Raw genomic sequence first — 23,570 nt, forward strand, 5'->3', positions numbered from 1 at the left:
ACATATAAAGATCTGTTGTTTGATTTCAGTCGAAGTGTGATTCAAAGGGCCGCGCCTGGGTGTATTTAAGCAAAATGTCACATTGTAAACAGAACAAAAGTTCCCTCCCACAGAAACCCCAGGATGTAGGTGTTACATGAAGATGTGCTTCTCCTTTCACATATACACACACTGGGAGTTAAATCACATATTTGAACCCCACTGTGACAATGACGGTGATGGTGGGGTGTTTTGTCATCATTTCAATGTGTGTGCACGTGTGTTTGTTTGTTTTCTTATTTTAAACACTGGATACACACGGCTAACACCGAGCTCACGGTGTGAGCTCACACATCAGAGAAAGTGATGAGTTGTTGTTAGACTGTTGTTACTGGTGCAAACATCTGCTGAGCTTCTCTCTAAATGCCCCTTCATCTCTGACCATCTGTTTGTCTTCTTCCCGTCTCTGCAGAAGCTGTCTGTCTTCTCAGGACCCGTACTGCATTTGGCTCAAGTCTGGCAGCTGTGCCACTGTCTCACCTGGTCTCAAGTAAGTCACACACACACACCTCATACACACACACACACCTGCAACCCCTTTGTCCTAATTAGAATGGACAGCCGACTGCTGTCATCAGCCACCGTTACCGCCGTCAGTGTTAAATCAATGTTGAGTTGGACTGTAATAAAATCTGTTTTTCTTCATCAAGCCCTCAAGTGTCACACAGCCCATATGTGCCAACATCTCAAGGACAAATATGACTAATGCGCACAACAGGCACTGTTAGTGAAACAAACGTGTTTGTTAGCTCTCAGTTACACAACCTAATGGATTAGAGATAAATGACCTTAAAAAAACCCTGAGGTTTAATAAACAGTTATACAATCAAGTTATGACATCACCAGTCATCAACAAATGCTACAAATGTCTTTTAATCATTAGTTTCTGAACAACACTGAAGTGGGCTAATTTCACCAGCTACCAATTAAACCAGTTTTGCCACTTTAACATTTTAAAAGGTAAGACTGATAATAGTCAGCAATCACTAAAGGAGAAAGATTCTGAGTAATGTTTCTCTCCTTAATTCCAAAAAGCTGTGCTGCTAAAACCACTGAGCGCTGCGATTGCTGTTGGACCAGAAAATGCTCTAAGAGTAAAATAGTAAAAATAGCTAAAGGCTGTTCTCCATGGGCCGATGTTGGAGATTTGACTGACAACTAGAGCAATGGAGTCATTCAGATCAAACTTGTCAACTTCACGTTTCACCGTAACGACTTCTATTTCTGACACACTTCCTGCTCCAGCTCTGACTGCTCTCTGTTCTGACTGTTTTTTTGTTTTGTTTTTTTGATGACATGCAAAAAGGTGTCATTGTGTTTCTATGATCATGGAAGATGCAGCTCTAAAAGGTCTATTTATATGTTTACTGTGACTGTTGATGTAAATATCACAGCCCTTACAAAAGTTAATTTTGGCCTTTCCCAGATGCTAGAAAGTTGAAGGATGGATGTTAGTAGCAAATCTGACTGATGGTAAAAGGATTTCAGTGCCGTCAGTGCAGCAGGAAATAGTGGAAAAGGTTTAAGTGACCAATAAGAAGAAATAATGGGTTGTAATGGGCTTTTATAAAGCTAATGTTAGCAAATTGAACAAATGTTTCTTCCATTGTGGACAAATTACAAACGTTAATCTTTAAAATTATACCTGCTTCTTTAAAAGAGCCAGGATCTCACAGGAAAACACAACGTTTTCACTGTCAGTGTGTTTTACAGCGCTGTCAAATAAAAAGCCACTAAAATCAATGGTTGACCCAGAAGTAAAATCTATTCTCAACTTTATTAATGAGGCAGCAGCAAAGTTCTAACCGCCATGATTCACTGTTGATGTCTACTCTAACATTCCGTCCAATCACCGAGCACCAGAGGACACCGGTGTGAAGATTTGCTTTCTAATCAAAGTCTCCAGCAGGAGGATTCAGATGTTAATTCTCCCCCGGAGGAAGTTGTTCTAATTAGTTAGATCATGCTTGGTGCTGATTGGTCAACCGGAAAGCACACGGGTGGACACAGCGCTAAATAAAGACGTTATTAAGTCCGTAACTCACAGTCACAGCGGACACATTTCTGTCTCACTCAATAATGTGCAGCCCAACAGCAGCAGAGGCAATCATTTCCATATCTGTTGCTGCCTCTCCTCTGAGTTTGTTCAGTCCTGTTGGGGCAGCATACCGAGAACATAAGTCCACATCAACATGATGCATATCTGACCAGAGCTTTTAGACATGTGTCAGAGAAATGTGTTTTTTTTTTAAATCCTTACTGAAAAGCAACTTAAAAAATGCTTCTGATCTGAAGCTTTTCAATGAGCATGTTTGGTTTGTTTGACTGCTGAGATGACATGATTTGAACAAAAACTTTCTGACATGAACAAGTCAAGTACAGATGACAGTGGGGAAAAAAGTCCTTGACCCGATTTCTACCAGTCTGCAGGTATTTTAACTCCATCTAAGCCATAAACATTGGTTATCACGGCATTTGTCTCCATGGGAGGTTTGTTTGTTTGTTAGTTCAATAAATCAAACTGTAAACCAAGACATTTCTGTGCCTGTAGATAAGAAACCCCCAAACAGGAACACTGGGAGTCTTACCTGGTAGAGCCACCGCCTGGTTTTGATTCAGGCTTATGGCCTGCTGTGTGTATTTCCTCCATATCTCATGGCACTCATAATCTGTCTTATCAACTGAAGAAAACACCTGAGGCCAATAACTAATGCTGAGGCTCACCTTGTTTAGCATGTGCATGTTGGTATCGCAGAATAAGATCCCTCTAATGTCAACATTTCTTTTTCAAATGATTTAATCATACGATGCAACTCCTGTGTGGCCTGCAGGAGCTTAAAAAGCATTTAGTAAAGTCCATGCAGCTGAGTTTCTTAACCTTCTTTTACACAGCAATGAACAATATTTCTAGCTTGAATGAATAATCCATTGTAGAAACATGTATTAGTCTGTTATGGAGTAGTTACATCTATACCAGAGGTCCCCAACCTTTTTTTATTCCAAGGACTGGTCAGCCAGTACCACCTGTTACTACGGACTGTTACGTGCAACGTGCTAAGGGTCTATACATTTTTAAAATCAAACATTTTTTAGACTCTATTCTGTTAGTATCAGTCTGAATGACCTATCATTTTAAAATATAGCCAGCCTATCTTTAAATAAAGAAAGTAAATGGATATGACTTTCTTTGAATGAAGTAAATGAGTAAAAATGCAGTACTTTTTTTTCCACTCTGGTCCATTGCGGTCCAGTACCAAATGACCTATGGACTGGTACTGGTCCGCGGACCAGAGCTTGGGTACCCCTGATCTATATAGTCTTCATTTTTCAACTGGCCCTTCTAGGGGGACTGTATTGCTGATGTGGCCCCCGGTGATAATGAGTTTGACACCCCTGTTCTAGAGCTGAGGGGCTAATAGATAGCATAAAACAACGTAGCAAGAATGGCTAGACTCTAAACAAATGAAAGTAAATAATAAAAAAAAATCAATATATGTAATGTTTATGTTTTTTTTTTTGTCTTTCTCTCTCGAGGAGAATCAGAAATGATGTTTAGCTCTGTGTTTCAATCTCGCTGTTTTTTTCTGGCAAAACGAGAGATGGATAGGTGGTCGGACAGACAGATGGATGATTGGACAGGCAGGCAAATAGATGGATGTGGAAAGGTGGGAGGAAGGGAAGATAAAGGTGGCAGACGACGACGAGGAGGAGGAGGAGGAGGAGGAGTAGAGGTAGTTAGAGGTACTATTTCCACATCCTGTGTCTTCTGGCAGTCAAGGACTTTGCACATCCCTGTGTGGCTGATGTACAACCTGCTGCTAAATCACCATACTTTTATCTCTTTGTACGCTTGCTGTAAACACACACACACACCTGTGCACACACACACAAACCTCCGTGAAGTGAACATCATTTCCACTCAAGACTGACTTCCCATAGATTACTTTGATGTCTGGAGATGTGTGGACCTAGAATTACAGCTCGTCGTCTGCTCGGCCACTCTGACGATTTCTTTCTCTTTACCGTCACACAGACTGAAGCTAATGCAGTTTCTTTCTTCTTCTTTTAGCTGGGTGTTCATGTGTGTCCTATGATTTTTTTTTTCTTGCCAGTTAATGCCCTGCTTTCCTGTGCCCTGTACAATTGAGGAGCTGTGGTATTTTTTCCAGTTGCTCAGACAGGCACAGTCACTTCCTGTAGTCTTGCTGTGCCAGAAAACCAGCTGTTTCCAGCAGCTGCTTAAGTTATCCAACTCTAAAGACTGTGAGCAGCTGGTTCCTCTGGCCACCTCATGGCGAAGACAGGACTTCTTGACTCCTTAACGCTACCGTGCTCATCCAAAAAATAACCACCCACACAATCCCCTTGTAGAAACCACAGCCTGTGGCTTTTTGCACTTCATTTCTTGTGGATTGAGGACTGATTAAATATTCGGAAAAGTGTTGATTAATGAGATGTTGAAGAGCTGGTGGGCAGATTCTCTGACCTCTGCGACAGAGCAGCATTCCTCTCTTTTTCTACAGTTTGTGCCAAGCTAATGGAAACGCTCAAAGCGTTCTTTCTGTTAAATACAGACAAGATAAATTAATTAATTAAAATAACTTTTTTTAAGATTTCCCGCATGTTGAAAGTTGCCAAAAAGAGTAAAATGCATCAGACAACAAAGGCAATAGTCGGCATATTTATAGGAAACTTTACACGTTTAAATCACTCGCTGCGTGTGCTCAGCTACTTCTTTTATGGAAGTTCTTGCATACTCAGAAATAAACTGTAATCTGATCATCTACTTCCTGGTGGTGAATATTGTGGCGTGATACACAGGATGTGGAGGAGTAGGAGGCATTTATTTGCACGTGGCAGAAATTTGAATTAATGGTAGCCTTGGCTTTCACGAAAGTAAGTAATGGGATCTCATTAAAAACAAACTGTATCTTTGTTTTTAAAAATGTGTGCGTGAAAAAGTTGGCCAGCAGGACGGAAAAGTTGCCTTTTAATTTGGCCTGCACTTTCAGAAGGGTTTTTTTCATGATTGGAGTTAAGGACGTTATTATGATTAGGGTTAGGAATGTGGTTTGAAACCGGGACGTAGTCGCTGTCAGTCATAAGGTTGAGATGGAGAAAGTCCTGATGTGGCTGCACCCTGGCGGGGCTGAAGCTCTACTCATGCTTGCTGAGGTTTGATTTATGAGCCCGCGTTTAGAGTGCGGGATGGAGCCGTGCTGGAAACCAGTGGACCAGATCTTTGGGAGAGATCAGCCAAAATATCCTGCGCAGACTCAACAATCAGCCACACAGCCAGATTAAGAGTGTGAGCACAGAAGTAGGAGAAAACAAAGGAAACACGAGGAGACAAAGGGAGCCAAAAGAAGGAAATGTAAATACGGCGAGGATAAAGTAGGGAAATGGAACTGGAAAACAAAAGGAAGCGTCAGGAAGAGAGCAAAAATCTCCCCTGCTTCTCAAATGCTGAGTTTTGCACAACATTGGTGTTTCATTTTTATGTTTTGGGTTACTAATACAAAAATGACTCCGGCTGTGTGGATGTGAGAAGACAAAAGACTGTGGACCTGCCTAGAGTGGTGTATTTTATTCATGGATGTGTTTATCAATCATTGAATGGAGCTGAGGAACAGCTGGTGAGATAGTAGAAAAGGGACAAAGGGAGATAAAAGAACAGGAGAAGGATGAGGTGAGGTGGACGCAGCAGCAGCAGCTAAGCCTGAGTTTAGGCCAGAATTTATAGAAAAAGCAACTTCATTTCCATCACCCTGTTGGAATCTCCTTTTCTTCTCCTCTTTTTCATTTCTTTTCACCATTGCCCTCATTTTTATGTCCTTCCTTTTCTTCAGTTTCTCCTGTCCAGTGTTGGCATGAATTTTAATGACTGATTTATGGCTGATGGAGAGAACAGCAGCCGGAGGAGGAGAGGAGCAAATATGCAAAGCCCTCCTCTTTTCTTTTTTGCCTTTTTGTCCCACAAGTTGAAAGATTGCGTGGCAGGCCGTATCAACTTCATACGGTTTCGAGGCTGTTCTCAGTATTTGTGTCATCTATAATGCATTTGACATAATCACTGCCGCCAAAGCACAGAGCCAAAGGAAAACACGGCCAAGGACAGACGAGGGATAAAGACGCTGGAAGGAAAATTCAGGTCAGCTGTGAAGAGCAGATTGAAAACTGATTTGAACATAAGGCTTCTTATTTTTGACAAATTACTTAAAACATTGTTTAATCCATACGCCAGTATTAGTTTTGGACTTGGTCGTGACTCTCAGCTGTCGCTGCACTGATTTCACAGCTTCAAAGATGTCCATGTGTTTATTGACCTGGGACAGAATTATTGACCTGTTGGCTGATCAACAGTTATTTTTACATGGCCCCAGGCCAGTTGTTTACAGTAGGCAAAGAATTGAAAGAAGTTCTAGTTTTTCACTCGGCATCAAGCTGTAGTCTGTGCTGTTTGGGGGAAAAAAAGGGAAATTCCAAAATTATTTTACAGACATCTCAGAGACTGGCTGATGTACGAGTTGGTTGCGGAATATGCATTCGGAGTGGTAGAACAGCAGGAGTAGACACGTTAGATAGAGCAAAGAACAAGACAAGGAGTAAGAAGTGAACCTCTCTAAATATGTTTTCAATGCTCACAGCCAATGTTAGTGTGGATTGTAAGCTGTGCCACATAGACTGAAGAACGTACCAACGCACTGGTTGTCGTTTAAAGTCAAAAAGACGCCATCATTAACATATGTTTCCACACATTTGTCTGGAGTGGGTGCAGTCTTATGGTGGCGCTGGGTTGAGCAGCCTGCTGTGAATCGGAGTAGGTTTTATCTGCTTCTTTATGATGTTTTCTTTTGTGCATAGGTTGTTTAATTAGTCCTGATTTATGAGCGGTTGAAAATGAATTACGATATCTCCCATGATGCCTCTCTGGGTCCTGCGCTGATTTCTGGACTGACTCGTTTGTACGCTATTTGTAAATGCGTGTAAGATGCAAATAGAGGCCAAAATCAGAGGTTACACAGCGGAGCGGATCTTCAATGTCAAAGTTTTTTTTTTGCAGAGCAGACGAAAAGCATTTGCAGTCCAGTCATGTATCCACAGTTTTATTTTGTTTCCTGAGCAGCTTTTGAAACAGAACTTTTCGGAGTCTGTCTTGTTTATGGACTGCCACTGTGCAGGTGTTAATTTTCTGTACAGATGCTAAAATGTCTACATCTTTGTGGTTTTGTTATTTAAGGTTCAGTCCCCAGAGGAGTCATATATTGTTTTTTATTCACGTGATCTGCAAAATGAAATCAGCGCTGAGCCTTTGAATGCAGAGCTCCTGTTTTTATTATCAAGGATGAAAAACAAACAAAAAAAAAACACTTGCTTGGTTTGGCCAGCTATGAAGAAAGGCAAAAATATTAAATATTTGCTCCATTTAAAATTCAAATCCAAATAGGTTTTTTTAATGCTTTTTGTCAGTGTAAGGAAGCCGGCCACAGGAGGACGTGACCTCAGACTGAGGAGGTGTTTCTGGTTAAAGAGCAGACAGATGTGGCCAACAGTCTCTTATGTTTGGACAGACTTTTTACTCAGCAGGTCGACTTCTGCTGTTTATTCAGCAGCATGAACACAGGAGAAGGTCAGTTGTCTTTTTTTTTTTTCGACAAAAGCCGACGCACTACTTCAGAAGTAGAGGTTGGCCTGTCAGACTGCTGGTTACCTTCAGCTCAGTGTAAAAGCTTTAGTTCACTTCAGTTCATCCTGCAAAATCTCCCAACAAAAAACGTTTCCTTTTGTTGCTGCACTGACAGCTACATATGACTTTCACTTTGCAGAATGATTTATGCCCAGGTTCTTACACACCTAAGTCTGTTTCCCTATTTATCCACTAAATGCGGAGTATTTCCCCCGTCCTGACCCTAGAGCTGAGCTTCACTGGTGGGTGTAGTAAAATGCTTTTTTGGACACAACCAAAAAAATGCAGCGGTGATGCTTTCAGCATTATTAGGTGAAAACTCGAAGCCTCCGCTGCACTTAACTCTAATATAGGAAATACCAACTGTACGACAGAAACCAAAACTGTTTACATATTCATATATTCAGAGCTTTTAAACCAGGCAGAGGTAGTAAATGCACAAGTATGACCTGATAATGTTTCTGCTTTTGTGCCATTAAATCCCACTTCAGTCAATCCAGTGCAGAGGCTCAAACCAGGAGCACATTTACAGCACTTTACTCCAAGTCCTGCAGATGCTGATTTCAGTGTAATTTTGGAAATAAAATGTGAAGTGCAACAGGTAGAGCATCATAACAATAATCGCTCCACCATTTATCAGGGCTTGACTTTCATGTTGGAAAGGGACCGTGACAGAGACACGATCCAACCACGATATAACGCCTCATCCTACTCATTATATATTTTAGTTTTTCGTCACACTCATGATTAGTTTTGAATGATTCTTAAACAAAAAATGTTTTGTTCCAAACTTTTTTAATCCTTTCACTTTTATGAGGTATTTTACCAATATCCTTTTCTAAAGTTTAAAGATGTGGAAACATTTTCTTGATGAATTTATTCAGCATTACAACTAACACGGATGTATGCCATTCTGGAAGGTATGGTAACCTGACAGGACACTGGACAATAATCTGAGCCAGTCAGACCTAGAAGAAGCCACAGAAGAAAGAGGAGAGCCAAGACTGAACCTGAATGTTTTGTCGTGGTTAAGATTGAAGTTAATTACATCAACATTTCATTCATCTTCATAAGTAGACTAATGAAGGTTTTACAGCTGCCTGCTCTGTTTTGCTACAGATGAACCACATGTAGTGCCCAAAATGAATACCACTTCTCTCAGTGGTTCCATAGTTCAGCAGTTATCATGTCTGCCTTACACGCAGAAGGTCCTGGATTTGAGACCCAGAGGAACCACTATTTAATAGCGCCTCCCATGTGGCAGCCTGTGAGTTGCAACTCCATACTTAATGGTGCCACCCATAGGAGGTTGCAAAGACTCGCACTGTGAATTTGCATTTTGTGGGATGAATAATGGACTTTAATTCAATAATGTAGCTCAAATTCTGAGCTGCTGTGCTAATTGAGCAGCTGTTTGTTGGCATTTGGGTTGTACGGGTTTGTGGTAGCAGTCCAGCAATTGTGTGCTAGTACAGCAAATGGCGAATCCCCACAGAGGTAAAAGCGATAGCGTGGGGGAAGAATCCTGTGCAGCAGGATTAAATCATTGTAATAACCATTTGTAAAATCTGAACAACTTGTTTTGGACGATCGTAAAATGTGTACATGGTCGTCAAATCTCACACCTTGAGAGTCGGCAGTCCCTTCAGAGACCCATACCTGTGTAAGACCCTGACAAGGTCAACTTTGCATGACATGTTCACCTTTAAATCTGCAGCAGATGGCCAGACCACAGAACAGTTCAGTTATCTTTACTTCAAATATCACACATATGTCTTTACATTTCACAATGACTCATAGAATACTGTTCACAACATAAGCGTAACCTTAAAAAAACCCTTCACTCTATATTCACAGCCATAATACGGCCCAGCTATCGATGTTTTCAGACCATAAAGATGATTTTTGTTTTCCCTTGTGTGCTGTAAAAAGTACATCTCCAGCCCACTAATTTCTTTTTCCTCTGACTCACTCTTCTGCACATAAAAAACAGACCCGGCCTGACCAGTCTTTGATTTGATAATCACTGCGTGACCTCTGACCTTTTCCAAGGAAACATTAAATATCTGACTGTTCCAGAATCCGGGTGGTTAGTGAGAAACAGAGTGAGTCATCTGTCCCTGCCCCACATGAGCATCTGTGTGCACGGCCCAGGTTCAACACACACACACACACACACACACACACCTCTAACTGTGACCAGTAAACAGCTGCTTCAACACACGGGGAAACAAATTGAAAGAAAGACGACTAAAAATAGATGAAATAATTCAGGGAGGAATAAATTAAATTCCACATTTAAGTTTTGAGACAACTTTGTGTAAGCCATTGTCTGATTCCTATACACAGACTGTTTACATGCTCCCAGTCTGTTCCTCCCCAGTCTCCAGCTTTGATCTATGAATAACCACCAGAGCAGCAGATCAAAAACAAGCCCAGGCCACATGTTATAAAACAGTTTTATTTCCTCCACACTTTTAAAACCTAATCTAGAATTAGGTCATTTATGGCACTGAAGATCAACTCAGTAAGTGTGGAAAAACTTACAGAGACGATCGACAATGACTTAGTTTAAACAGTGACAGATCTGTGTTGTTTTTTTCAGAGACTAGCGATAGGTTGAATTGTCTATTAACTCTTATATGATTACTTAGAACGTTTGAACTAGTCAAAATTTAATTTTTTTTTTATTTTTTATTTAAATTATAGAATTATTTATTATTGTCCAAATTATATATATATTCTAGATAAATTCTGCCAAAAGACAACTTAGTTGAATAAAACCTCATTTGTGCTGTATAGACTGTTTTAGTATTTGGTCTGAGTTGAACATATAGTCGTTGTATTTATAATTACTTTTAGTTGTAGGTTTTGTGTATAATTTTAACATTTTGAGGATCTAATTTGTATTATTTTTTTTAAATTAACTTTTGAATTTTTGGACTGTAGAATTGTGTTCCCTTTTAACAATTTGAGCCTTTTTTTAACTGTTTTAACTTTTTTTATTATTTTTTATTCTGTGTTGTAACTTTTAGCTGTTTTCTTACAATTTTCTTTCTATTTTCTGTTAAACTTTAGCTCTTTTTGCCACACTTCCCTGCTCAGCCAGTGAGAGTGAGAGATGTGGATGTGAGTTTTTTTGGAGCCAGCCTTTCTTTTGTTTCCTTTCTTTTTCTTTCAAAAATAAAACTCTTAAGAGAACGTCCATTTTCTATATACAGACAGACATATGTATGATGTGACTGAACATCAGTGTGATTGAAGCTCGGTAAAAGATTTATTTTTACTCCTCCTTACTCCTCGTCGGTTCGGCGTTCCCTATCTTGATCATCTCAGAAGTGTGTTTGTGTTGAAGACTGCAGGTCTGTAGAGAGAAATCTAAAAATGTATGTGCAACATGATTGTGTTTTTTGTCATGTGTGAGTGTGTGTGAGGTTTGCTCTCTAAATAGAGATGCTGAGAGTCGGTGTTTGTATACAGTGTGCTGCTGGGTTCTTGTTCAGCTTATATAAGGAACTAATTGGTTTGCTATCGTGTAGGCGTTCATGCACGCCTGTGCAAAGTGTTTCTGTGTGGATGCCGGATCATTACACTTGTGCATTGGCGCATCGGTCCCGTTTCTATTTTATCCAGTTCTTTTCGACGTGTGGGCGGACTGTTGGCGTTGATGAGAAGCTCCGCTCCACTCCCAGCAGCACCTGCTCCACCGTGCGTCAGCTAACTCTCATTACTCAACTGCCCCGTGTACACGTCAGGATGAGCCTTTGATTTGTGATTGACTGCAAGGTGAAAGATGCAGCTGTTGAAGGGGTAGTTCCGCATCAATGGTATGCATGTTTTCAAGAGAGAAGCAGAAAATCAATAATTGTCAGATTGGGTTTTCTTGTGGGTCTTGCAGCAGTGATTCAGACAGCAGAGAAGTGGATGTGGACTTAACCAAAAGATCAGCAAGGAAAATACTGGGAAGTATGAAGAAAGGCTGCTAGACTTATTGAACCAAATTGAGCTTCTGATTTTGCTCAGATGACCTTTCGAGCCTAAAAAATGATTCACAGAGGAAGAAACGAACCTGACAGGAGTTTTTATTGCATCAAACAATAACGAAGTTCCTTAAATTATTATTTTTATTCACCCCGTTATTTGTGTTCTTCTTAAGGCCTTTGAAATCTGTGTTGCTAACTTTGTGTACACTTTAGTTGTTTTGCTACATGTTTAATACTTTAAGTTATTTGTAAAAAAAACCTTTCCTATAAAAATCATTATTTATTTGTTTATGTCTAATCAGTTAGCCTCCTTTTAATAGCTTTTAGCAACAAGTTTAGCATTTAGCATTCAGCAGCTACCTTTAACGTAACAACCATATGATATTGTTGCTGTAGAACATTTACTCATACTACTTTTTTGCTGTTATCCTGTTGTGTTTTCATATTATTAAATCTTGTCCCCACAAAAAAAAAGTTGAGCGACTTCTTCAACTTTCAATCAAATCCTACTTTTATTACCCTTGGAAATCAATTTTACTGACAAGCACCAATCATGCCCTGAGACCTTTATTGCAGAGCAGAGAAAATGAGCAGCGTGCAGGTGCCAATTTCAGCAGCAGCCGTTGTGTAAAATACAGTGCAACCACACGGAATGTTTACTGAGTCGCACAGAGATAGAACACATAGGAAATGACTACGTGACGTACGAGCAGAGAAAGCAAGTTGAGGGAGAGACAGTGCAAAAGAAAATACAAAAGGAAATGACATCCTCTAAGCAGAAAGCACAGTTGTGAGCGTCTGCTCAACAACATTAGAATCAGAGCTGGGATTTTTCTCTCCTGCAGGTCTGAGTCACTACTGTGTCCAAACAAGGATTTATAGATGAAGACAAATAACATTTGGTTACAGTGAACGTCCTCGTCTTCCTCTCTGCAGGCCTTCATCACCATAAGAAATCTCAGCGAAACTCAATAAAGGACTGTGTTAGGAATGGACTTAGGCAAATTCACCGATGAGTTTCTTTGTCTTGTCTGTGTTTTTTCCAGGGGTGGTTTCGAACAGGATGTGGAGAACGGCTTCTCTCAGCAACCAGATACCTGCCACGGTGAGCCGGAGACGTTTGATTAAATTCTCCGTGATTTACATAAGCAATAAACAAAGAGAGAGGAGTAAATCTGCAGAGTGAAATCAGATCCTGATGACGGAGCGATGACAGCAGCACAAGTTATTGCACATCTAACAAATTATAATAGAAAATGATGATGTATTTATTTCACTGAAGGCAGAAATGCAAATTGTGTTGACAACTTATTTTAGATGTAGTTTTCACCATCTCCATATGCAAATTTTAGATGTAGTTTTCACCATCTCCAGTAAAGGTTCTCTGCCACAATATACTTCTCTAACTTTCTGTGTTAATTCACAAGAAGTTTTTTTTTTTGTTTGTTTTAGAAAGAAAAAAACCAAAGCCAAAAAACCAACCTGGACTAATGTTTTGTATATTTCTCTTTTTCAGACGTCCTGGCAACTACACGGAAGCAGAATACAGCACTAGATTCGGCGTATGGTCAGTGGATTTTTTGTCTTTATCTGATTATTTAACAGCCTCACCTGAGCACAGACAGTGAGAAATGACAGTTTTTGTCAGTCAACAGCGTGGCATCATGGGAAATAGAGAGTGGTTTTTGTATGACAGTAATTTTCCACAGATTATTTCTGTTGGTGATATCAACTGTCCATTCACACAATAATCTGGTCAGACAGACAGACAGACAGACAGACACAGACATGTTTGTTTCCTCTTTTTTGTGTGATTTATAATTATAAACACCTAAAAACGCATTTCCCAAGGCCTTAGAAATATTGTGTACCACACTCAGAAGTCTAGGCATTAAATACAATTACAATGCATTATTATGCATTGTTTGTCCAGGTTTATCAGGTGGTACGAGCTGAGGTCAGACAGCGTATGGCCTCCAGTTTAGACTTAGAGATCAGTACCAGGCCATTGGGTAATACTTTTTATTTTGCATAAACGTAGTGAAAACACTGGAAATTCCCTTTTTAACGGTACAGTCATATACGTTAAAGCCGCAGTACTGTCATAAACCCCATGTGATTAACCAGGCTGTGCCGACTGGTAATTTATATCAATGCATGACACAACTTGATCGACTCTGACAAAAGACAACTACAGTGTTGTATAGAACGGCACCAGTGTGTCACATAGAGCTAAAAACTTACAATAATTGTTGATTTACTGTTGTGATGAATTCAGTGAAAGCAGACGTCGAAGTGTAGGATGAGGAATATCAAGATTTTACAAAAAAGGTTTGAGAATAATGACTCAAGTTTAGATGATTTTTCTAAAGGACTTTAGAGCTTGTGTTTTTTTCCTACAACACATTTTCTAAGGCCAGTGCAACTTGGTGTGTATAAAGTATATTTTGGGAGAAGAAGATAAGGCCATGTGTCAGATTATGATGTCCGAATGCATTTTATTCCCGATGCCATTATCTGTTTGTCCTTTGTCAAAGTCTTTTGCTGCTCGGAACATATGTGCCTGTACATTAATTATCTTACTATCTGCAGCAGTTGTTTTGATTATGTGACTTTCCTTCCTCTTTACTCAGAGATACCTTATCAGATTTGATTCAGTTTAATGCTCACAAAGCAAATCCCCATTCTCTTTACTTTAAAACGGTATCATGGGGGGAGGCGAAACACTACTTTTTGGGAGACAGCTAAATGGCTGGTCACCTCTCTGGCCATTCCGACAGCTCAAACATTGACGCCATTGTCTGAAGAATCATTCCTTTGATGGACTAGCAGCTTTGCCGGCAAGGCTGCCTAATGCCCTGTATCAAGAAGGATCATCATCCCTGTCACGTCCCATTACTCCCCCGTCGGCCACACAACACTGCCCCTGGCACGGTTGGAATAGAAATGGAAATGCTGCCAGTTTGGCTTGCTCTGGGATAAGATTGAGGAGACAATGTCAGTTTTTAAGCCGCAACGCTTAAAGTCGGCCGTTTTCAGTAAGATAGTTGCATGCTCCATTTTTACTTTCACAGCCGTACGACTAAATGTCCTGAACTTTTTCAATAACTTTCGGAGACCTGCTCCCGGTCCGAACACTTTGACACTAAGCAAATGGGGCCACAGGGGAGCTAATGGCAGTGTTTGATCCAAAGCGGTGATTAGTTTTAGTGTCACACTAGGAGATGTCAGCCAATACAGCTTAGCAGGACCATCCATCCTGCATCTATTTCAGTGACTCCCTTAGAACAGAGGCCACTTTGTCCATCACAGGCCTCAGTGTGGATCCCCACGTCCTCACGGTGCCACAGTGGAGTCTTTACAGCCTAACTGCCAGAGGAGAATTACCGACCAGTTGGTAGGGTGACTTGATGAGCGACCCTAGTGTTTAATCCCGTGAGGCTTTGGCCACCAGTGTGCTTCACTGTTACTATTTCAGGGGTTGTGTTTTGTCTGTTTTAAACATGCAGTTGGATTCTGTTTGTTGTCATATTTTCTGTCATTTGTTCCCCGAAACGGATCCAAACAAAAACCTCGTTTTAAGTCTGTGCCCTGAAGATCAATTATCAGCTTTCCCTAAACAATAACAGACTTCATATGCTGAACAAAGCTGTTGTCAAACTGGGGCTTTGGTTGCCGGTTTTTGAAAGCTCACTTAACACCACCATGTTTATCATCGTTTCCTTTTTCTCCCTCTGTCACCTAAGTAATCACAGGCAACAGAAGAAAGGGCGAGTCAAACACCTGTCTGTGTGGGTGATCAAAAGTTTCCTCACTTTATCAAAAGTAAAAGAGGTCAGGCAACATAATGCAACATGCACAGGGAGAAGAACACACTTGTAATGAATCGAGGTAATGAATAAGTTCTGCGCCAGACAACCTCTGGTGTACAGTTTTAATTTCCCCAGCGCAGATGGTTTACTGCAGGGGCCACTCATTCATAGTGAACGTTGTCTACTGGCTCACAGTTAGGGGAGAAAACAAAAAAACCTTCTCCTGTCCACTGGGTGTCGGTCGGCTCTGCAGAGAGCCAACATTATGGCCGACCTATTAGTGCGGGGCCCCAGGATGACAGCAGCATGCTGTTCACCTCACCTCAAGGACAACAGAGCTGATAATTCCATCAAAAGTTGGACTGTTTCATCACGACAGGAGTAGTTTGTAATATGAGGAAGTTGGCAGGAAGCTAGCACCTAATGTGTGTGTGTGTGTGTGTGTGTTTTTAATACATGTTGGAAACGATGCAGCAATTCTTTAGCTGCTCATGGCTTAACATGAGAGTTTGTTTCTGTGAAACAGATCAGTCTGGGTGAGGGAGTGGAAACATCAGTATCTACTGCAGCCCATCTGTGGAAACACTTGATAAAGCAGACACGGATAAGTTTTAATAGCGGGTTTTGGGTCTGTGCAGGGCAGGAACTCAGAAGTCTCAGGTCCGAGGTCTTCAGTATTGTAATAGATGTCGCTGCTGAAGTTTTGAAGGTGTTTGTACTCGGAGCTTGTCGTGATTTCCCTCCAAAACACACACTTTTTAATTCCTCTCTGCCAAATGGATCTTGTTATTTTTGGAATATTGTGCTGCCGTCTGTTCGAGCGCAGTGCCGTGGTAACCTAGCACCATTTTACCTCTCCACAGGCACAGAAGCATTATAAGACCAAAAGCACTACCGTGGAAGTTTGCCAACTTGGAAACCTCATAGATCTCGAGCTGACTGCTGTTAAAGCAGTGAGCAGCATGTGCAGACGCTTAGTAATTAAAGGACAACAAGCAGTATCAACCAGAAATAACAAACTTCACGTTCTGTAGAACTTACCCAAATATATTTTTCAGTCTGTAAAACCAGACATTTACCATTTTTGAGATTGTTTGTATCTTGGCTTCTTTTTCTTCAAGAAGACAGAAACAACTGGATATTACTGAGGAAAAAACAAACTTAAAATTAGAGATTTGACACAGCAAATACACAAGGCCAAAAACTAGGAGTTTTTGAAGGAGTAATGTGGTTTAAGTATTCAGCAGTACTTACTGTTTGCTGTGGTGGAATGAAGTGATTTAACTTATGCTCTGTCACTCATCATGTTGCTCATTGTCATCACTGGCTCTCTGTGTTAACAGGTGATGTTTTTTTTTTTCTTTCCACTCACCCTCATTTTTAATTTTTTTTTGTGTGCAGTTAATTGTCTTGGTGGCTGATTCACATTTCACTAATCACTCACTCTGTTGCCCCCCCCCCCCCCCCCTTCCTTCCCCCCCCCCCTCCCCTCCTCCCCCCCCTCCCCCCCCCCCTCCCTCCCCCCCCCCCTCCCCCCCCCCTCCCCTCCTCCCCCCCCTCCCCCCCCCCTCCCCTCCTCCCCCCCCTCCCCCCCCCCTCCCCCCCCCCTCCCCCCCCCCTCCCCTCCTCCCCCCCCTCCCCCCCCCCCTCCTTCCCCCCCCCCCTCCTTCCCCCCCCCCCTCCCCCCCCCCCTCCTTCCCCCCCCCCCTCCCCTCCTCCCCCCCCTCCCCCCCCCCCCCCCCTCCTTCCCCCCCCCCCTCCCTCCCCCCCCCCCCCCCCTTCCTTCCTCCTCCTCCTCCTTCCTTCCTCCTTCGTCACAACCGCAGGAAAGACCACACCCACAAGCGCCAGCACGACCCATCATGGGGCTGAATTTCCAAAGGAGGCAGGTGACCCTGAAAGAGGTACAGGTCCCGATGGCCCTCCCCCAGGGGGGGAACAAGGGTCACCTGACTCGGAGCCAATCAGTGTGGAGATGGAGGGTAAGGGGGGAGGGATCATTCATGTATCCTCATTTAACTCTGACCTGCTGGCGGGTGGTTTGCATTGCTGGGCCCTGAACGTCTCACAGTACACACCTGACCCACTAACTGACCACTAACACAAACGTGAACTTTCACTCTGGTTCAACATTACCAACACCCATGTCTGCGCTGTACGTTCACTCATGCCATCTGTGTTTTCATCCCAGCACTGCTCACTTTGCTGAGCTGGCATTTAAATGAAAGAGTGAGAAATACGAAGCAGGCAAGTTGTCGAAAACTGAGTCATGACAAGTCAAATCTGTTGTGGTGAAAGTTCACCACTGAGCACGTGCATTTGTTGGACATGATTGTTCTTCCAGGGTGAAAAATCACTTTCATTAGCCGACTTCAACTAACTCTCCTGTTAACTGATCTCCACACTTATTTCCTGGGACGACGATGAAAATATGATAATCCCTACAAACTGTTTTGTCTGTGGCACTCAAAAATACACAATAATGAAGTGAGTAACATTTGTTTACTTGATTGATGATGTCAGTGAAGGCATTTATATTTATACGGACAGAATTCACAAAACACATTTTGCCAAAATGGACTCGAGTTTTATCATTAGAATGAAGTCTTTTTCCTAATACAAAATATTATTGAAACCCAAATTACATCACGTTACATGAAAACAAAATTTTACATGAAACATTAGCACAATAACATATTAATTGTTAACAAGAAAATATTCATTTGTAAAGTAAGTTTTAGCAGGAACATATTTTTGGCCTTGTAAACTTTAAAGTAAACCTTGTAACTTTTTGAAAAACATGTCTTAAAGCACTCGTGATTAACGAAATCAATTAGGAAAGATGGCGATAGTTGGCAATATAAAAATGTTAAATGATATTTCAGGTCAAGAATGTAAAGGTAAAATAATGTTAAATGCAAATATGGCTACATTTCTGCCCAAAGGTAAATAATAGCTATAGGACAAGCGGCCGTTTTAGATGGCATTAAATATGGTGAAGGTCAAAGAGGACGACTCACTGTTTAGGTTTAAAAGTCTCACACAGTCTGGTATTCATATTCCGTGCAGCCATTTACTGAAACGTCTCATGTCTAAAATGAATGACTTAAAACAGATCCGGCACCAACATCTAATTAACCTCCACAAATCAAGCTGCGTCTAAACAAACACTGCTCCCACATGAACTGCGCTCATGTTTTATTTAGTTTATCAGCACTCAAATACCGCCTCACTGTTCTCTAACAGGCATAAAATAAATTCAAAGTCACCAAGCAGGTAGCGTCTCTGCTCCTCGTGGACAGAGACACTTCATTTACATTTTTATCTTTTTCCGTTTTTATCTCACAACAACCGCCGTGCAGTGAAAACAAACTGTGCCCTGTATTTCTCTCCTCTCTACAGCGTGACTCACTGAGAGACTTTCTGTTTTTATATTTTCTTCCATTTTCCTTCTGCAGTCTGAGTCTCTTTGCTAAGTTATTTAGGTAAAGGGTTTATACAGACGCTCGGAATCCTTCTGAACATTTTGGGATTTTTCAGCTCTTCAAAAATACTTGACCGTTATATAGTCTTAGAGTAAGGTGCCTTAAAATTGTCACATAACTCTCTTGGCCTAGTTCTTTATGTATAGGATGACTGAGGAAATTTGAAAAAGTGATTAAATTCTGCTTCTGAATTCCAAAATCAATACTGATATACAAGTGTGCCATTTAGCAAAAAATATAATAATAAAAATATTTTTTGTTTCATCATAGACTAACATTTCATATATTATTTTATTCAAGTTAAGCCCAACTTTTTTACCTTTTTTAGAAAATCCAAGAGATAGGGTTAGAAGGAAAATAACTAAATAAGTTTCCACACCTCAGTAGAGTTGGGTATCACATCTCCCTATTTCTTCTATTAAAATATTCCTCTCACTATTAGATATTTTTTGATTATTTGTTAATTAGAGTCGTGTTCCCCTCTCTAACTCCAGTATTCTGTTTCCACTCCAGGTAATCAGACATCACAGTAAAAGCTTAGACACTTTTTAATAGCCTCACCACACCATCCAGCTGCCCCATTAAATGACATGACCTATAAAACTGCAGCCAGTTCATGAATATTTAATTACACCTTGATCTTTATGGGCTTGGGTCTCATTATTTCCTACATTTTTAATGTGACAGTTCACACTCGTTCTGATTAACATTACAAGCGAGTTAAGGAACTGCGATGAGAGGGAAACGCAGGAAAAATGTCAAACAGTGAGGAAAGGCTTTTCCAAGGAATTTCGGCCTCCAAAACACAACCTCAAACTCTTGCATGTTCTGAAAACACTGGGCAGGTTGGAATAAGATAATAGGAACAGTTCACAACAAGTAAAAATACTAGTGGAGGGAGAACGAGAAAAGAAAGAGGAAAAACTGTGGTGAGGCTGGTTCAATCAGACGAGGTGAGCAGGCTGTAGTGTTGATAAGGCAGAGGGAGGACCTGCTGTGAAAGTAACAGCATGGCAGGCCTCCAATCTCCGGCGCTAACTGTCCATTACTCACCTGATATCTGCTTTTGTGTCTGTACCCTCTGTTGATGCTCTGCAGCCAGGTCACAAATCTCCTTTGGCAACAGAAGTCAGAGCAGCAGACACAAGAGCACTGATAACAAAACAAAAAAGGAGCAGCCACTCCAGTCATACAAAGGCTAACCCCAGGAAAAGTAAAAACAACAGTGGACTTAATGTTTCAGATTGATCACTAGAGAATAGAAAACTCCCATTTCTCCCGTCCTCGGCCCTGCCTTAACAAAGCCCTTACCTCCGTCTGCGGCTCGTTAGACAGAGGTAATGCAGAGCTAGCATACAATCATTTCTTTTAGGACTTCAGTCACAATAATGAGGAGCCTTGGCTGGAATAAAATAAGATTACCCAGGTATAACTTGGAACTAAAAGTTTGGGGGAAAAACGCATTATACTGTATTTCACAGGTGTCAAACTTAAGGCCCGCGGGCCAAATGCGGCCCTCTAAGTCCTTTTGTGTGGCCTTCAGGAGCTTAACAAGAATTTTATTTTCTTATATTTATAACACAGAACAATGTACAATATTTGTAACTTAAATAAACCCTCGTATTATGTTGAAAACAAATTGATTATGCTCCTTACTAGATACCACAGCAGAGATTTGGATAGTAACCATGCTGAGTAACAAATAATGCTAACAAAGAGCATCATGAATTTTGACTTTTGATGATTTCCTCTGTTTCTAACCAGTGCTCCCACTTTTAAGTCTCTGAAGCAAAATCCTAAGCATCGCCTAAGCGAGTTTGGAAAAACCTGATGAACGGACTGATTTATTGTCATTGAAGATACTGAAGATAAGATTTAAAAAAGGCTCAGGTGCCAAATATTCTACTTTTGTTATCTGGTTGAATATACCATAAACGATTATAGATTTAGACTAAGGCTATCAAATGTGAAACACCTGACTGTAGCTACTATATACATGTACGGTTCAGGAATCATACGTTCTTTTGGACCGGCATCAAAAGACAGCACGACGCAGCCACACATAAGACACACTGTGGCCCGTAATTTTAAACCGCAGCAAGATTATGCTTTGTCGGCTCATCTCACAGTCAGAAAATGAAGTAACACATTTTTGATTAAACTCACCTCCTTTCCCTCATGTGCCTCCCAACTATAATCACCTTTTTGAAATGAGGACAGTCAGTAAAGCCAGTGACTGCTCATTTTCAGCCCAGAATCCAAAGCCTGGGCTCTGATCATTTGCCTTTGTTATAAATTGTATAGTCAATCAATTACCTACAAAAACTTGTTTTTTCCCCCAAGTTTTTCTTCCTACTATAGATCTCTTACAGTCCTCAGTAAAGAACACCATCTGTAAATCCACCTCATGAATCTGAAAGGAAAGTAATCTCTCCGAGCTAAAGGTAATAAAGGATACACAAAAGGACCATCTCTTAACAGAAGCTCAGATAATTCTATCCAAACTTGTTTTTTTTTTTATTTATTCTGCTCATGTATTTACATGTAAATTTGGAATATTCCTTTAAATGTGGTTAGAGGCTTTGGATTTCGTCAACAGGCAGGAAAGATCAGTTGACCTGCAGAAAAATCAGTTTGCGCTGGAACTGATCATGGGCAGGAAATACACGCAACTACACTGGGTTTCCTGGTGTTAGCACAACTGTTTCACCTTACTTCCCGCTATCAAGACTTCCCTGGGTCGTTTTTGTTCTCGCCCTCTCTGCTGCCATCCATCCTGTACTGACCTTTCCTCTGACTCCTTGGCTCATTTAGAAGAGTCACGGTGCGTGTGGTGTGTGTGAGGGACTAAAAAGTTAGCCTACCAGCTAATTTGGCTGACATGCACAGAGAGATGGCTCGATAATTGAATCAAGTGAAGCGGGCATTTTCCAACTCATTAAAACACAACAGGAGGAAAGCGGGAAAGTGAACTTGGGCTGAACCTTCAAGTGAAGAAGGCCCAGCGTCCTGGGGGAGGGACGTCGATGCCAGCTAATTTTGTCAGCAGTTATTTATACTCCTGAAGACCATGGCAACAGATACTGTCTGTGTCATCTAGTCACTGGTGGAGAAGCCGTGACAACACGTGCCCTCGACGCATCATTGCTTTTCTGCTCCTACACAGAAATTAAAACACATGGAGATGAGAAATAAAAGTACGGCTTTAATCAGTCTGATCGGAGATCGATAGAGAGCTCTAGATCTGATCTCTAATGCCTCTTCTCCGCATAAAAAATACACCGCAATGGGCTAAAACCAAGCTTGAAAATGTAGTTGAAAATCTTTATAAATAAATTTGACATCATTAGTCTACTACAAAAAGTATTTACATGAGATTTTTCTTTATTTCTACGTTTTCTGCTCGCTCACTTCTATAAAAAGCATCAACTTAAAGTGAACAAACACCCTGTGTATAAACTAACCTGACAGACACTACACACAGCGCAATGTTTTAATGGCTTTTCACTTCACGTCTCTTAGTCGATCTTCAGCTCATTGTCAGAATGTAGAGCATCACACACACATCCACAGGGCCCACAGTGATCAAATCCACCCCCGCAGTTGTCCTAGCTCTTGGCCTTAACCCCTTTACCCTCTGTTCCTTCTCATTGACCTCTGGGGTTTCTTTCTCCAACTTCACCTGCTTGTTCTTTTCCTTTGTTGTTGTTGTTGTTGTTGTTGTTGTTGTTTTCCTTATTCTATTTTAGTTGGACTAACTCTCTGGTCAAACCTGCCTCCTTTGTTGAATTTTTTCTGCCCTCACTGACGCTTCTCACCGTTCTTTTCCAGATACGCAGACGATGGTTCAAACAGTTTCCAGGCGTCTGAGTTGCCTGCAAACAGTTTCCCCATCTCTGACAGCTGACGTTTAACCTTAAAGATGGTGTTGTGTCTTTTCAGACAAGAACAAAGCCAAATTAATGAGAAAATGACATCCTATAGATGAGTTATATTTACACGGGATTTACCAAATAAAAAAAACACAACACGGTCTTTAGATTAAAGCCTCTCTCTAAGGTTGTTGGTAAAGCTGAGGTCCTCCCATCGCTGCCTCTTCATCAACAGGCAGACGTTTGCACCGGAACTCTTTTCCTTTACCAACCACCGAAACGGCAAATGAATCGCTCCTCCTTTTTTTTTTAAGTTTCTGATGCAACTGCATGTAAAGAGAAAAAGAGGACACGAGTGCATGTGCTCCGCCTGATTTAGTTCAATGGCTTGTGATAAATCAAAGTGTCAATTTACGACATTGCTCACCCCACACATTACAGTATTACATTATGTTACATCGTCATGTTTAATTTTAGCAGCTTCTCTCCATGCAGATTTGAATATGATGTTAACCCCATTTTTTTTTTTTTTCTGACACGATATGCTGTTGTTTATATAGTAAAACTAACAGAGACTAATTTGGGGTTGGTAAAAGCAGGGGTTGTGTGTATGAAGATGTAATTGTTTTTCTGGTCAGACTATAGGAATATAATCAGGTTAACTGATCTCTCTGTTGTGATGGTGATAGACA

The 23,570-nt window shown here is 41.0% G+C and overlaps 1 protein-coding gene across 3 annotated transcripts in view; it reads left to right on the plus strand.

Annotated features, from left to right (window-relative positions):
- The window catches only part of sema6cb (semaphorin 6Cb), an 88,412-nt gene that overhangs the window by 55,229 nt on the left and 9,613 nt on the right, over nucleotides 1-23,570 (plus strand). Inside the window, exons 15-18 of one of the 3 annotated variants that reach the window (XM_017038083.2) lie at nucleotides 452-529; nucleotides 12,756-12,814; nucleotides 13,226-13,276; nucleotides 17,348-17,425. In XM_017038083.2, coding sequence (XP_016893572.1) covers nucleotides 452-529; nucleotides 12,756-12,814; nucleotides 13,226-13,276; nucleotides 17,348-17,425 — 266 coding nt within the window. Of the gene's footprint in view, nucleotides 1-451; nucleotides 530-12,755; nucleotides 12,815-13,225; nucleotides 13,277-17,347; nucleotides 17,504-23,570 lie in introns of all 3 variants that reach the window. The other 2 variants (XM_017038082.2, XM_017038084.2) reach the window with 2 other exon arrangements.

This window comes from Cynoglossus semilaevis, chromosome 13 (assembly GCF_000523025.1).
Source record: "Cynoglossus semilaevis isolate Cse_v1.0 chromosome 13, Cse_v1.0, whole genome shotgun sequence".
Taxonomy (NCBI): domain Eukaryota; kingdom Metazoa; phylum Chordata; class Actinopteri; order Pleuronectiformes; family Cynoglossidae; genus Cynoglossus; species Cynoglossus semilaevis.